This window comes from Onychostruthus taczanowskii, unplaced genomic scaffold (genome assembly GCF_017590055.1).
Source record: "Onychostruthus taczanowskii isolate IOZ18803 unplaced genomic scaffold, ASM1759005v1 scaffold50, whole genome shotgun sequence".
Taxonomy (NCBI): domain Eukaryota; kingdom Metazoa; phylum Chordata; class Aves; order Passeriformes; family Passeridae; genus Onychostruthus; species Onychostruthus taczanowskii.
Genome location: NW_024502569.1, coordinates 4,032,663 through 4,049,044, shown reverse-complemented (window position 1 = coordinate 4,049,044; position 16,382 = coordinate 4,032,663). Strand labels below are relative to the sequence as shown.

The window sequence follows — 16,382 nt, the reverse complement described above, 5'->3', positions numbered from 1 at the left end:
TATGCTGGCGAATAATTGAGAAAACAACTGGGAAGATACAGGTGATCTGATTATTAGATAGGAAAGCAACAGTGAAAAGAGAGAGGTTGTGGGGTTTGGGGGTTTTTTTTAGTGGATGTTATGGAAAAGTTGTGAGGTGTTTGGGCTTTTGTAGCAATTTGTATGTAACTCTCTTTCAATGTGTTACTTGTTTTATACCAATACTGCTACTTTTCAGCTTGTATTTTTGGGGTCATTTACTATTTAAACTTTGCTGATAAACAGTTGTGCCTTTCTTGGTCAGGACAGTGAAAGGGCAAGATGCTGGCTGGCTTCTCTTTCTTTGTGTTTTGTGTGTTGGCCATTACCCCAATAGTTTCCTTCACTTTTTTCTTAACCACATTAATTTTTTACAATGTTAAGTGGTAACTACACTTCAAAAACCCCCAAAAAACTTGTATGCTATTCTCAGCTCCTGCGTAGTTTCTGAATTGTGTACCTCCATTCAAAGCTAAAAGAAAAAGTTGAGGAAGTATTGCACTTCTACAATAGAAACTTGACATTTTCAATATAGGAACCTTATCTCTGATAAGCTAAACACTAACATTCTACCTCATCCAGATGGTTTTGGAAAGATTCATTTGTTGTTCTTTTTATTTCTGTTCTCCTTTTTTAAAGATATTTGGGCCATAGGGTGTATATTTGCAGAGCTGCTAACATCAGAGCCAATATTCCATTGCCGACAAGAAGATATCAAAACTAGTAATCCTTATCACCATGACCAGCTGGACAGAATATTCAATGTAATGGGATTTCCTGCAGGTACATACTGTATTTTTTATCACCGCTGTTCAAAGAAAGATATCCATATTGCTTTCTTTGCATATGAAGGTGGCAGCTGATCAAAGCAACAGGGCTGTTCAAACACAATCTCTATTTCATGAGTTATAAATCTAGAATCCAATGGTCAAATTAGATATTTTCCCTTTTATTAATGATAGGGTTATCTTTGTATATACATGTACCAATGCTTTATTATTTTAAAAGATTGTATTTAATGGTGGGTGATTAAAAATGAGAAGGAATATTTCTACATTTCTTCAGTACTGATTATTGATTTGGAAGGTGATTAATGATTTATGAAACCCAGCAAAAATATATATATTTAGTGAGTATTACGCATTTGTTTAATTCATGCCAAATTAAATGTATTATTTGGAAGTAATGGAGAGTATTGATGTTTTTTCCCCCCCCTGGTGGAAAGCTGGTGCTATAGAAAAACATTTCTTTATTCCAAACCGAAAGAAAGAACTAGTTGTATGAATCAAAACAAATTACAGTGTGGATATCACTTGTTGCATTTTCCCCTCAGTGCTGGTCATATTTTGTTTCTATGCAGGCTGCTTTGCTTCTTCAGTTTATACTTTGGGTTTTTTATTTTAATTTGCCTCTTCCTTTCACATGACTTCTGTTGTCTACATGTTTTTGGTCGTTCTAGGATTTTGGTATTAAACATGCTCTTATTTTTGCTTTTGCCTTTTTTTGTGTGTGTGTACTTCATTGCTTCTGTACTGCTGTGTTAGATTCATGGAAATGTTGCCTTTGCATTTTGTCTCCTTAGTTTTGCTTCTTCAAGAAATACTGTCCCCTTCTGCTTTTGAACTAGAATTTTACCCTTTTATACTTTTCTTAGTTCATTTGGGTTTTACATTGGTTCTGTATAGCTTACATAAGTAGATCATACTCTCATTGTGGTTTTCTGATTGGATTAATTAATCCTTTCTAATGGTCTGCGTTTGACCTTTGGAGTTCTTTGGTTTTTACTAAGAAACGCTTTTCATTCAACTGCAGCAATTTTTTTTCATTTTAATTGACATTTGCCATATCTGAAACAGTTTCTCCTGTCTGTGGGATAGGAAAGAGGAGACTTTTTTGTTTACCTAAGTAATAATTAAATAATTACTTCTGTTTGATGTATTTATTTATTTATTTATTTAATGCTTTTAAACTCAGTGTTCTGCAGTAGGGATCAGACTTAGTAAAGATTTGAATTGAACCAAATTAGTTGCCCACAGAGCCTTTTCAAGAGTTGGAACTTAACACATTTGAGGCTAGCTGCTGGTAGTGAGTTTTTTGTTCTATTTTAAAATACATGTTGGTGTTGGTCTACATTGAGGTGGATTCTTATCATTTGAGTGTGCAGACTTCACTTTTTCTTAACTTTTTGTTTAATAACAGTATTTCTTACTTTGCAGAAGTACCTCTGGGCATTTTCCTGTAATTAAAAGTGCTGTCAGAACAGAGAAACCCTTAGAAGGAGACAGGGTGTATTCCTGTCTTGAGATCACAGCTGTGTCTAAATAAATTAAATAACAGTCCTGAAGGGTTAAAGCACAGGGGCTGATGTGTTTTTCTTCAGCATTGTTTTGTGGCCACTGTAGTTGGCATCTTTTTTTCAAGTTCTTGAGTTAATCAGCACACAGCTGGAACCTCTTAGGTCTTGGTATGATTTGTTGTGAAGAGGTGATGAAGGAATAGGAACTAGGGAGTACAAAGAGATAAGTAACTGCAAGGTTAGAGAAGCAGAATTTAAAAGAAAAAAAAACAAAAATCAAGGCTGTGGAGATAGTTGGAAATGCGTTGTTTTACTCAGAGAGAAAGGGAAAAAAATAATTAATACTGCTTTGCAGATAAAGATTGGGAAGACATAAAAAAGATGCCAGAACATTCAACCTTAATGAAAGATTTCCGGAGAAACACGTAAGTCTGGGTTGAGCTTTCTTAATAAAGCATATTTTATATTTCTTTCCTACACTAAATTTCTTGCAGTTAAAGTTGTTTTCTTTATAGATGCTAAACAAGCACTATGAAATTGTTATGACTAAGATTGGGAAAAATGAAAATTAAAGTTATTTCATAATGGTGAACTTGGCCTGTTGAGGTGGTGTGGATCAGAAGAATAGCCAGAGGCTGTAAAGGGTAAGGTGGCAGCTGTGAAACAGGTGGTGCCAGTAAGATCCCATGCAGCTCTGAAGTTTGTCAAAGCACATCTGTTTCCAAATCTGTGGTACTTGCAATGATTTTCTGTAATAGCTGCTTAAAAGGGGTCTGGTAACCTTATACCATTTCCAGCAAACAGTGGGTATAATTGTCAGGTTTGGTGTCTAGGGTAGCTTACAGTGACTAAAGAAGAAAATGCCCTTCAGATTTGCTGTCACGTTGCCACAGGCTAATACCTGCACTTAAAATGCCACCCTGTTGCCTGATTTCTGTACTGAGGCATTTGGGGCTGTATAGTTACGTACATTTCTTGCATATGTCATGCCATTGCAACCATTTAGAAACTTTTTGTTGGAGCTTCTCTTCAAAAAAAAGTGAGTATATGAATGTTCTTGTAGCAATCTGTAGGTTGCAGGACAGCATTCAGATGAGCTTATTATATATCTTCACTGTCATGAGAAATACACAGAATTCAACAGTGTGACGTAAAATTGCTACCAGGCAGTTTAAATCCAGTTGATAGTTTGCTGTCTGCTTGTGGGTTTAAAGTGTGCTTTTTGTGTGGGTATGATATGCTTTTATAAGGATGTGAGGAAACATGCCTTTCTGCATTTCTCGTTTTAAAGCAATCTCTGGTGTTGATAGTTGTGATTTTTCCCTGGTTATTGGATTTGCAGGGAGACTAAACTGTTGTCATTAATATGTTTTGTGGCTACCAGGAAAACTTTGCAGTATCAATGATTTGCATATTAGAAATATCACTTCTGTTTCCTTTTCTAGGTATACCAACTGCAGCCTTATCAAATATATGGAAAAACATAAAGTTAAACCAGATAGTAAGGCATTCCACTTGGTAAGTTCCTGCAGACATAAAAAATCCCTCGTGTATGTTACAGTTGTTCCAAGTAAGAGTTGAGCTAGTGTCAAGTCCACTGTAACTAACTGTATAAATCAAGTTAGGAATAACTGATACTCTGCAATCTGAAAATTGCAAAACTGCTTTATCTTCTCACATTGATGAAATATCTTCTCACATTGATAAAATGATTCTGAGTGTCATTCACTGGATTAGGTTCAGTATCAAGTAGTTTTGAAGTTTGTGTTATTTAAGTTGTATTATAGTTGTGTTAGCCTGTAACACAAATAGTTTTATTTGCAGTATTGCTGCAATCCTTAGTCATTTTGCTGCTTTGCATACTTTCAGTAGCTTACTTTTACTTCTAAAAATTCCTGTATGCCTGATTTTTTTTTTTTTGATCATCCATGTGGTTACTTTGGTCCGTATAAACTGTAGTGATTGTCCCATTAATTGATGTATGAAGCTTACTGCATTTTTACTGTGTCATTTAGTCAGGTGATCTTTACATCAAGCAGTTTTTAAAATAGAAAATACTTGTAATAATATGTAGAATGTTCACTTTTGTGTGGCATCTGTACAAGGGGGAAGAACCAAAGTTTTGATCCCTTGTGTGGATAATGGTTGCACAGTCATTTTGATTTCTTTTTGTATGGCTGATCATGACCAATGTGATGGACAGCTCTAGAATCCAATCACCACAAATGATGCTAGTATTTTGCTGTGCTTTTTGTTCATGTTTTTCAGTGTGTTGGCAGTTCTTTGTCATGTTTTGCCTTTTCCTTTTCTAGCTTTTGGCAGTGTTTTTTGAGAGAGTAAGAGTTGGCTTGTTCAACATGCTATTCTGTAAAAACTTGTATAAATGTAGACTCAGGGAGCTGTGAATTCTTGTGGATAATGTGAAAAACAAAAGTGGATTGATGGTGGTAATTCATAGTTATCAAATTCTTAACCATGCTGTCAAAACTGAAGGCTGAGGAGGGAAGTGTACTTTCTCAACCTCAGATTTTGAAGTATGGAGATGTACATTGTAGCTATTAGTTCTCACATGCAGTTATGAATTTCTCCTAGTGAAAGGAGATGACCAGTTCAGACTTAGATCATGACACTGGATCTTTTTAAAAAGGTGAATGTGTGAATCCTATAAAAAGCATGAGTAGGAAATGTAAATGAATTTTATTTACATATGTATTTTCTTGTTGAAAAATACCCACTGCAGGTTAAAAGTGAAGCATTTATTTTAAAGTCTTTGACAATATGTTATGGTGTAGTTTTGCCTTGGACACTGTGCTGTATTGTTGGAACATGAGAACTCACTGTTTTTCTGTGTGGTATCTGAAGGTTATTATCTCATGTTGCTTGTCCAGCACAGCTGTATTCCACACAGCTCTGGGGTGGATGGAGAGAAGTATATGCATGTACACCAGACTTTCTGAATAAAAACCAGGTATTTTAAGAATGCATCACTGCAACTCAGCACTAGAGCTAAAGAAAATAGCTATGGTCTGGTGTTCCCAGTTCACAAGGCCTCATCTGGAATGCTGTGTCCGGAGGAGGGCCATAAAGGTGATCAGAGGTCTGGAGCACCGCTCCTCTGAAGACAGGCTGAGAGAGCAGGGCTTGTTCAGCCTGGAGAAGAGAAGGCTGCCAGGAGACCTTATAACATCTTTCAGTACTTGGAAGGGGGTCTCAAAGAAAGCTGGAGAGGAAGATTGTTTTGATAGAACAAGAGATGATGGCTTTCTAATAAAAGAAGGTAGATTTAGATTGGATATTAGGAAGACATTCTTTATTCAGAGAGTGATGAGGCACTGGAACAGGTTACACAAAGCTCAGGATGCCCCATCGTTGGAAGTGTTCAAGGTCAGGCTGGACGGGGCTCTGAGTAACTTGGTCTAGTTAAAGGTGTTCCTGCCCATGGCAGGGGGCTGGACTAAGTGGTCTCGAAAGGGTCCTACCAACCCAAATTATTTTGTGACTAAAGGTGCTAGTACATTGTGGAAACTTTTTGAATGGTTTTGATAGAACACTTGTGACTGGAACTGAGTGTCCTGGGCTTTGCAAGTGAAAATAGGTGTCCTTTGTTAGGAAATGAAGTTAATCTTTTAACAGGAGAGAAGAATGTGGTTATGCCATTTAGGATTAGGCTTTTGAGTTCAGACACATTTGGATCATCTTAACTTTCAGGAATACAGTGAAGTTTCTATAAATGGTTTTGGTAACATAAAGGTGGGGGGTTTTTTTCTATTTTTTTTTCAGCTTCAGAAATTGCTCACTATGGATCCAATAAAGAGAATTACCTCAGAACAGGCTATGCAGGATCCTTACTTCTTGGAAGATCCTCTTCCCACATCCGAGTAAGTGGTCAGTTTATTAATCTATCAGTGCATTCACAGAGCTTTAGAGCTGTGCTTTCTCTTCTGCCCTAAGTATGTTTGTGAATATTGAGCTAAATACTGTCTAACAACCAAAGAAAGCTATAACCACTAAAATGCCATTCGTGGTTTTTAAAATTAAATAGCATTTATATTAATCTCTTGCTTTATGGAACTTTGATCCTATTAGTTGCAGCACTAATCTTGTTACTCACTGACAGGTTGATTATGCATGCTACAGATCTTGGTAGACAACTGCTAAGTGCCCGCAGGTCCGCTTCTCTGCCTCAGAATGCCAGATGACAGTCTCTAATTAGTTTACATTTTTGTCTTAGCCTTTGTTGTAAATTTGCTGGGTGGGGAAAGTCAAGTCTGTGTCTCTGTGCTGTCATCCTTAACAACTTAAATCCATTTTCTGTAGACACTCCTCTTTTTTGTTTGCACAGGCAGATTTACAAAAGGGAGAAAATTTATGGACAATGAATGATTCCATTAAAAATTAAGCCCTTCTTCCAAAAGGCTAGCCAGAGAGCATGACTGTACACCCTTTTAGAAAAGCTTTTAGTACATCCCGTCTGTGACTCTCTACCCTTATGTAGGGAAGAATTTATAAAATATGTATGCTTATAAGGAATTAATTAAAAAGGAAATTATTTCACTAAAGCCTGCTGGATTATTTATAACTTCTCCTGAACTGGCTTTTAAAGTCATGCGAATGATTGGCTGTTGCAGAACCTGCTTTTAGGATAGTGTTCGGCTTTTTTCTCAAATTTAGGTTGACTTTTTAATGTGAATGCACAGTGAGTATTGTTAACAGGTATACAGAGACTTTGTTATAAATACATTCTACTGATGAAGGGTAGGTAAATATTAGCTTGCACTAGAAGTAGCAAATCCATGTGGACTGTGAGATATGAGTTGATAGGTGAAATTTCTAGTTACTTTTAAACTGTTTTTTCCAGGTGTTTTTTTAATAGTCAGTGAAGTTTCCAGGAATATTTTTAGTTAGTCCTCAGACTGTGAATTACACAGTAGCTATAGTGAGATAGCTCTTTGTGCCCTTGCAGCTACTTAACAAGTGGTGTACCTTTCTAACCAACAAAAATATTACTGGGAGCTTAAGTTAGTGTGTAAGAGTCAAATGAATATTAAAACCAAATGTGAATATTTTTTTACAAAGTTTAGAATATGGAGATAGTCAAACAGGGAAAACTTCTCCCTTAGTTGCAGGTATTAAATGATGGCTTAGGCAGCTTGAAACTCATGGGTAAAGTGTGAATCTTACAGGTCTAACCCTTCTGTTCTAATACAGTGATAAATAGACTTTTTTGGGGGACAGTGTTTTTGCAGGTTGTCAAATCCCTTACCCAAAACGAGAATTTTTAACAGAAGAAGAACCAGATGATAAAGGAGACAAAGTAAGTACTAGAAGAACAGTATCATCATGTTTCACTGGCTTTTACACTATTTCCTGATTTTATGTTATTTCATGTACTGCTTTTGAGTTGAAATTTTTCTTTGTGTTTAAACAATTGAGAAGAACCAACAGCAGCAGCAGGGCAATAACCATACTAATGGAACTGGTCATCCAGGGAACCAAGACAACAGTCACACACAGGGACCCCCACTGAAAAAAGTGAGAGTTGTTCCTCCTACCACTACCTCAGGTGGACTTATTATGACCTCAGACTATCAGGTATTTTGTTTTATTCACATATTGTGTATTTGCTTTTCATGTTTAGAGCAGTGTTTCTTCAAACTAAAAAAGTAATTTTGTAAATGTCACTGTATTAACTGTTACTTTTTGTCGTCTTTGGAATTTTTTTCAGATTCATTTAATTGATGATTTGTTGATATTCTGATGTTCTTTAGGTTAGCAGTAAGGAAATTAGGATCAGACATTATTAGAATTACTAATTATCACCTTCATGTTGGGGAATGCTAATGGTTATGGACCAGGAGCCTCTTATGCTGTGCTCTGTATCACCTAAAAATGCCACTTCTTGCTTGAACAAGCCTGCAATGGTAGAAGGCAGAAGATGTTGCAGTAAAAACCTGTGAAATAAGAGTCTGAACAAGTGTTGTAGTTGGCTTAGTGAATGTGGAAACAGTATTTTGGATGACAAATACACATTTGGCATGAATGCTGTCATAGTCTGTTTTGAAGATCAAGGGAGACTCCAGGTTGAGTAAGCCAGATATTTCAGATCTGAAGACAGGTGAGGTGGTGGCAGTCAGTGGGTGAGGAGGATGAGGAGGTTCATTGGGAAAAAGCACTTGAGGACACATGAAAAATGTGTTCTGGCCTTCCTGCATTTGAGCTTGTGCTCAGACATTAAAAAATCAGAGGCTGGAGTACAAGAATATCTTTGTCATCCCAGCAAATGATGCCTGAGTTTTTGGGTTTGGATAAGGCTACTACTGGAGGAGGGGAAGAAGAGATTTAAGGACAGAACCTTTAGTTAATACAAGCTTAGAAGTTACAAGAGAGGAGCAGGGAAGACTTCAGATGATTCACAGGAGCAGTTAGAGAACAGCAGATTTTTGCAAGCCTGGGGAATAGGCGATTTCAAGAGGAGGCATGCTGCTGGAAGTGTTAGCCTGCAGGAACTAATCATTGCATGCTGGTTCACATGGAATGCATAGTACAGGTGGCCAGGCAGTCTTGGATGAAATCAAAGGATGGGGAAGTTGGAAACTACTGACAATGTTTTCAGTTAATGTAAAGGTTGATATCTAAATGTGAGACCTGATATCTAATGGAAACCCACTTAGCTGGGCTTACAGTCTGTAGAAAACATAGGGAGAGTTTAAAAACAGTCAGTAAAGCTGCTGCTGTCAACTTGCCTTTTGGTTTGATACAGCTTCTCCATGAGCCACCAGTGGGCTTTGAAATCTTGTGTTTCAGAGTTTGTCCCTGAGAGTACCAGATAGCCCCAGAAGCTGCCTGGAGGCATTACCTTCATCCTTACCTGAATCTGTGTACTCTCAGCATTGGCCAACACTTGAAAGTAGAACAAAAATGTAAAATAAGATCATTTTCAGGAGCTTTATTGTGAGACCCTTCATATAGTCCCCAAGTGCCTTTGTTCAGTTTATCCCAGGACATCAATAACACATCAGTTTGCAAGTCATTCTCCTTGAACAATATACATTTCTAGAGCTGTTTGAGACAGTGGTGAGCCTTAGCTATAGTTCTGCAGGGTGGGGTGCTTATAAGTATGAATGTCATCTTTCTTTTAGTAGGATTATCCATTACAGGCTCTCTTACAGGAGTTTCATCCCTTTCAGTCTGGCAAGCTGCAGTCACTTGCTGTTTTGGCCTTTTAATTGGCTCTTTCTTCCTCTTCTTAAAAACACACGCACAGAACAGAAGGCAAATGCAGCTGTAACTTTCTTGATCTTGCCCACGGTGGAGTCACACATCTAAGGAGGTTGATTCAGAGGTTGTGTGTACTGTGTCAGGGAGCCCCATTTACATGCTCTATTTACATGCCCTTCACCTCATTCTGCTGCTGCATTGTAGCATTTTGAACAAACTTCAGCTCCTAGTTCTGTGAGCCAGAGCTGAGGTTTGCTGGCTGAGAAGTCAGAGGAATCAAATTGCTCGGCTGGAGTTGGCATTGCTTTGTTTTCAGTTCACGCTCATCAAAATTTTTGTACTAGCAGGTATCCATCTTGGGATTACAGCTGGGGGCAGCCCTTGTTGACAAATATAATTTCAGAATACTTTTCCCTTAAGATAATGATAACTGCTGCTTTTCTGTCTCAGGAGCTCTTCCTGTAGCTTGACTACTCCTGACCAATCTTTCTGCTGTCGCTAGGAGGGAAAATACCTGGTTTGCAAAAACATATATCCTTTTCCCCCTAGCCTTGCAATGAGGCAGTCAGTAGATTTGTTCTGATTAAGGTGTCTGGAAAACATGATAATCAAAGAGAGGAGACCTGAGCTTGCCAGCCCTAGAACAAAAGCAGTTAAGAGTTTCCAACTGATGGTTTCAGGTCTCCCTGAAAAAAATTCCTCACATTTTTTGCTTCTGATCCAGCAGCTTGGGGAGAGGGAAAAGAAACATTACAATACAGCCCTCTGTTTTAATCAAACACCTGTTCCTTTGTTCTTCATCTCGTTTGCTCAAATTCCCCATATAAAGCTTGTGAAGAAGGATTGCCATCTCCTGGGCAAGGCACACTAACACAGTTTCTGCATTCACTCAGAAGTCAAATTACTCTCTGCAGGGCACATTGACCTCATATCCTTTTCTGCCATGCATAAAAATAGTAGACACATGGCACACAGACTTGCCTCCTTGTTTAAATCTGCAATGTGACACTCCCAAAGGCAATGTGATTAAGCAGGCTGGAGCAATTCCACTACTGTGAGCTTTTGCTTGGGATAACCCTCTGGGTGCTTAATGATATTCAGAAAGGAATGTACATGTACTTTTTTCTTAAAACAAAAGCCATTTGTTGCTCTGGGTGTCATGTAGGAATCTGATTTTTCATTGCCTCTGTCTTAAAATAAGTTCTGTTTTAGAGGTCAGGATGCAGGGTGTGTTTTACAACTGAAATGAGTGGTCAGTTTTAAATGGTTAAACTTGTGATGGTTTCCTACATACAGGAGCCACTCATGGGCAAAACCAGCGTTCAAGACTTTTGCTCTTTGAAGTACATTCTGTATTTGTAACATGGAGAAGGGTGACCCAGAGCTGTGACCCTTCTGTCGATGAGTGACCTAGTCCTCCTCGCGAGGCTGAAGGCAGATGTCAACAAAGTTCAGTCACTGTGCTAAGGGTGTGGATCAGCAGTGCTGGTTTGTTCCCACTGACATTAAGTGCTGATCCAGCCATTTGTCCCCCTTTTCTCTAGAGGTGTTAGCTCAGTCCTGTGAGTGTGTGTTAACAAGTAGAATGTGCCCTTTTTTATTTCTGCCATCATCTCAGCTTCCTGGGTATAGCTTATGTTCTAAATGCTGTACAAGAAAAAATTGGGGGTTTTGCTTTATGTTGTGACTTAATATTTTACTTTCTCAGGGTGTTGGTTCACCACAGTTGTTTCCTATTCATGTCTCAGTAGCAATGCTCTAGTCCTGGAATAGATACTTTGTAGAAGTTTCCAGACCTCTTCTAGAAGCAGCTTTTCCTAAAAAACATATGTCCTGTGATATCAAGAATTTAGAAGCTACACAGTTTCTAAATGCTGCAAAGTTTGTTAGGGCATGTAAACCTTAATGTGAATGTAAACCAGCCCAGTAATGTACTGAAATTGTGTTAATTTAATGAAATGTTAAAAGCTACTAAGTGCTCAGATACTTACTGAAATTCTCACAGGCAGTCCTTCTTTCCTTTATAACACATGATCAGTAAATAATATCTTTCAGGTTAAAATTGAAGCAGGTTAGATTAAAATTGGCAGTTCCTGGTTTGCGGAGACCTTCTTGCAATGAAAGCTCCACTCAAATAATTGTGTGAGTGCTGGTTGAAAGGGGCCTCTGGAAACCATCTAGCCAAGTCTCCCACTTGGAGCAGGGCTGTTGCTAGTTGTGACTCACTCAGGTTAGCATGGCTTTGTTAAGTTGAGTCTTAAAAACCTTCATAGAGTCTTAAAAACCTCACAGACTCTATGGGCAGGTTCTTCCAGTGCTATACTGGCTTCTTGGTGGTCCCTCCTCCAGTGTCCCACCTGAACCTCCCAATCCACAATCTAAGGACATTTTTGCCTGAAATACCTGGTTCCACTGAGGAACATGTCGCTGTTGTCTTTAACTCTCCTTCAAGCACTTTAAGGCTGCTGATAGATGACACCTTAGCCAAATCACAGTGCTCTCAGCCTGTACTCCTAGGTCACACAGGAGGGTGGCAATCCTCTGTGTGCGAAAATCTCAAGAATAAGGCAGAGTGGCTCATCAGCAGAAAGATGCCTCACCTGGACCTCCACCCCAGCCTACCTTCTTGCTAGGAGAAGGGAGCAAATGGGGAAGACCAGTGCCATGAGTGGTGGTAGCTCAGTGTCATGTGCAGGTGCACAGTAGCCATCTGGAGGGTTGGCTGGAGATTTGACTGTGATGGATGGGGATCCCCATTAGGGTGGGTAGCAGAAGGCTGGCAGCAGTCACTTTCTGATCTGATATGACTGTGATGGATGGGGATCCCCATTAGGGTGGGTAGCAGAAGGCTGGCAGTCACTTTCTGATCTGGTGTTCCTGATGTCTGTTACCTGCTGTAATCAGAGTAAGTGAAGCAAAGCCTGGAAGTGCAGCTGCTTTGAGACTGTGTGTGCTGGGTGCCTCTTGCAGGAAGGAATCAGTAGGTGAAATTGTCTGGCGATGTCCGTGTTACGAAGGGCTGTTTGTCTGTGCTTTCCCCCCTGCAGCGTTCCAACCCCCATGCTGCCTACCCCAACCCCGGACCAAGCACATCGCAGCCACAGAGCAGCATGGGATACTCAGCTACCTCCCAGCAGCCGCCGCAGTACTCGCACCAGACCCACCGGTACTGAGCTGCACCCGGTGCCGTCGATGCGCTGCCGCTGCAGGACCGGCCGCGCAGCTGCGTGCCAGGAGCCCGGCTGGGGCCACAGAATGTACTGTACAACCACACCTCCCACCTGTCCGACCGCCACGACCCCCCCGCCACGGGGCCGGGGACTCCCACGTTGTACCTGGTTTTGGGGTTAGACTTGAAAAGAAAGTGCTAGCACGGTTTGTGTTGTGGATATGCTACTTCTGTAGTTTACTTGACATGGTTCAGACTGACCGATGCATTTTTTTCAGTGACAGTCTGTAGCAGGTGAAGCTGTGAAATGTGCTAGGGGCAAGCATTTTTGTTGTCGTATGTGGTGAATTCTCTTGATGTAACAACTTCATCTGACCGATAGTACACGACATCTTTGAACTGGTACTTGAAGCATACAGTATATGTTACCATGGCAAAAAAGCAAACTAACCGTAACTCTCAGACAGTTTTGATAGACATTTATTTTTAGTGACTTTTGTGGGTTGGTTCATTTTCCAGCTAGATCGATGTTTTATGACCGACACGATTGCTACGATGACATTTTTTTTAAGAACATGGAAGCGTTTGCATTTTTTTCCCAGCAATTACAAGCGTCCCAAAGATTTATTTCCAACATGAGTTTTTGTTTTTGTTTTGAAATCTATGACTTGACTGGTATTAAAGCTGCTATTTGATAGTAAAATAAGTATGTTGTCATTGATATAAACATGTTTGGTTCAGCAAACAAACTAAAATGATTGTCATAGACAGTGTTTTATTTTTTTCCTGTTGGTGTTAATGATTTGTGAGCATGCTTTGGGATTAAAAAAGCATGAATGATATTTCCTAAAAAGGTGCGGCATCCATTCAGATATTTTGTCATGATTTTTGAGAACCAGCTTGGTGTAGTGGATTTTAAATTTTGTTCGGTTATTTTATTTTTTTTAAATGTTCGCACGTTGTTTAGGGGTGCCATTCCTACTGCAGAGGAACAAGATGTTAGGAGAGCCTTAGAATTTATGAGGAAAAACTTACATACAATGTACTGTATCAAACTATTTTACATGAATGACACAAGTATTCTGAGTAAAAAAAAAAAAAAATCAAACATTGTTAAAACAAGGTGTTATGTAATAAATTTATTTTTCATAAATCTGCATTATGACCTTTGCCTGTATTCCTTTTTATCATTGAAAACCCCCTGCTTCCCCATCCATACATCTGTATCAGGATGTGTCCTGAGAAACAATATGCAACAGGAATTTATCTTGCAAGGCAGGCTTCCATTAACTGATGAGAAGGATAATTTTTCTTTTAAACAGCAGAAGAAAAAACCGCATTAGTCTTGTTCTGTTCTTATAGCAGATAAGCTGGAGATACTCTAAAAGTGGGTTTATTACTAGTGACATTTCCTAGATCAGACAGTTCCTTTTCATCTACAAAATCCAGAAGCATTCCTGTCTGGATGTTCTTCTGAGGTTTCTGTAGCTCATTTTTATTTTGGTAGGTAATACCACACCATAATTTTGACATAAATATATGCAATACACACAGGATATTTTTCTGCAGGTGCTTCATGTAGTGTGACTATCAACTGGTGTGATTCATCCAGATGTACTGAGATGCTAATGAGGGGGCAAAACAAAAACCAAATTATTAGCCTGCCTGAAAGGCAAACCATGTTTGAAGTGAAGATTAAACTACCTGACTGGATGGACTACAGGCTCAAGTATTCAGGGAGCTTAAAACTAAAGAAGAAAATCTGAGTGCAGAATTTATGCTGCTTTTATGATACTGCATGATGCCCTCTTAATTATGACATAAAAGGTGTCAAAGTCTGTCTTTTCTTGGTTACTGGAACAAATTAATGTATAGGTGGGAATGCCTTAAACTTCTTGGTTTGCTTTTCAAATTAAAGCATTTTCAGTTTTTATTCTTAATTTATACATAGGCTTTAAGCTTGCCCATTCAATATTGTCCAGACTGTTCCCAAGTACTCAGATGGTGCCAAGAGTACCTTTTTTTTGCTAAGGTGCTGTTGGCCCAGATTTTTGTTTCCTATTGATATATATTCATATTAATGCATAGTAGATAATATTATTCATGTAATAGCAGACTTTATTTGATATCACTATATTGTGATGTCTGCAGCTGAAAAGTAGCAGGCTTGCTTGAATTTCATTTTTGCAAAAGGAAATGCATCCAGTTGATAAAAAGTGCTCTTGCCATTAGTTTATGCTTGAATTTAATTTTCTTATTAAGAATGAATTTGAGATAAAGATGCAGCTTATCAAATAATTATAATAAAATAAATTATTTCCTGCATTTAGTTTTGAATAGCCTGCTACTCTCAATTTCATTCACTTGTGTTCTCATTTTTAGTAGATATATTGCAGATTACATCAACAAACAGATCCTAGGGTGAAGTCAAATCCGAATATTTGACTTGTACTGATGTCTCAGTCATCTGGTCATTTGTTAGGAGGTCCTGGAGATTTTTTTTCTCTAGGACTGTGGAAAGAAGTTTTGCAATGCTTGGTATAACCTTTGGTACCTCGAAGACAGGGTATGATTCCATATTGCAGATAAGGTCAATCGCATCATATTCGTGATAGTTTTAAGGGATCTTGTGCATCAAATAAGCTTTTTAATACTGGCTTTAGGAATACATAGGACAAGGCTCTAAATTACTTTCCTGAACTGTATAAAAACATTAATCCTGTTGTTATGCTCTTGATGGGGCTTTCTTACATGCGGGTTACAGAGAGGGGAGGAGAAGAAAGCGCTTTTGAGAAGGGTTTAATAGAAGAGTTACAAATTCCCGTGAGGCGATGGCAGCAGCAGCCAGCCTGCCAGCCGTGCCCCTTTCCTCACATGGCTCAGCTTTTGTTCCTCGATTCAAGAACTTCAAAGCTTTTCCTTACTCACCAACAATTATCTGGCCCCATCTAAGTGCATTTAAAATAGCTGGAGTCTGGGTGCCTGTCTTTGTTGCTGTGATTAAAGGACAAATTGTTTTGCTAGAGTAGGCTTATGTTGAAAATGGGCTGCAAGCTTAACTTGATCGTGAGGATAAATGTGCTATTGCACCTTAACCTTGGTGCTCCCAGCAAGCCTGGCCTTTGGCAGCTCTGCATTTATCACACAAAATAAAGACCCAGCTGCTTTTAGAAGAAACAAATAACTCTTGCACTGTTCCCTTTTGAAGAGGGTTTCAGCATTAGTGGTGGGAAGAGCAGTCCCACCTTCCTAGAAGGAAGAACTAGAAGACTGGTTTTGTCCTGTTCTTTCCTGTTCATATATATGTAAATAGGAAAATACTCAGTGCACTCACTGAGTTGCCCATGGCAGTGCCCAAGCAATGCCCACTTGAGGGGTGGGCCAATGTTCAGATTTTCTTTTAGCTTTTTTTTTTTTTTTTTTTCCAGGGGGGGGTTAGGCTGGATATTAGGAAAAGGTTCTTCACCCAGACGGTTGCTGGACAGTGGAACAGGTTTTCCAGAGAAATGGCCATGGCACTAAGCCTGCCAGAGCTCAAGCACTTAGATAATGCTCTCAGTTATGTGCTGTGATTTTTGGGGTTGTCCTGTACAGGGCCAGGAGTTGGGCTTTGATGATCCTTGTGAGTTCCTTCCAACTCAGGATATTCTACGATTCCTTCATTCTGAAACCACTGCTGGG

General features: G+C 39.1%; 1 protein-coding gene across 5 annotated transcripts in view; it reads left to right on the top strand.

The window, feature by feature from the left end:
• Window positions 1-13,860, top strand: part of CDK8 (cyclin dependent kinase 8) — a 69,677-nt gene extending 55,817 nt beyond the window's left edge. For 4 of the 5 annotated variants that reach the window (XM_041416062.1, XM_041416065.1, XM_041416066.1 and 1 more), the window contains 7 exons: window positions 658-801; window positions 2,670-2,739; window positions 3,760-3,832; window positions 6,095-6,192; window positions 7,550-7,628; window positions 7,748-7,906; window positions 12,580-13,860. In XM_041416062.1, coding sequence (XP_041271996.1) covers window positions 658-801; window positions 2,670-2,739; window positions 3,760-3,832; window positions 6,095-6,192; window positions 7,550-7,628; window positions 7,748-7,906; window positions 12,580-12,705 — 749 coding nt within the window. In that variant the 3' untranslated portion in view covers window positions 12,706-13,860. The remainder of the gene's footprint in view (window positions 1-657; window positions 802-2,669; window positions 2,740-3,759; window positions 3,833-6,094; window positions 6,193-7,549; window positions 7,629-7,747; window positions 7,907-12,579) is intronic. The other variant, XM_041416063.1, reaches the window with a different exon arrangement.
• The last annotated feature ends 2,522 nt before the right edge of the window (window positions 13,861-16,382 follow it).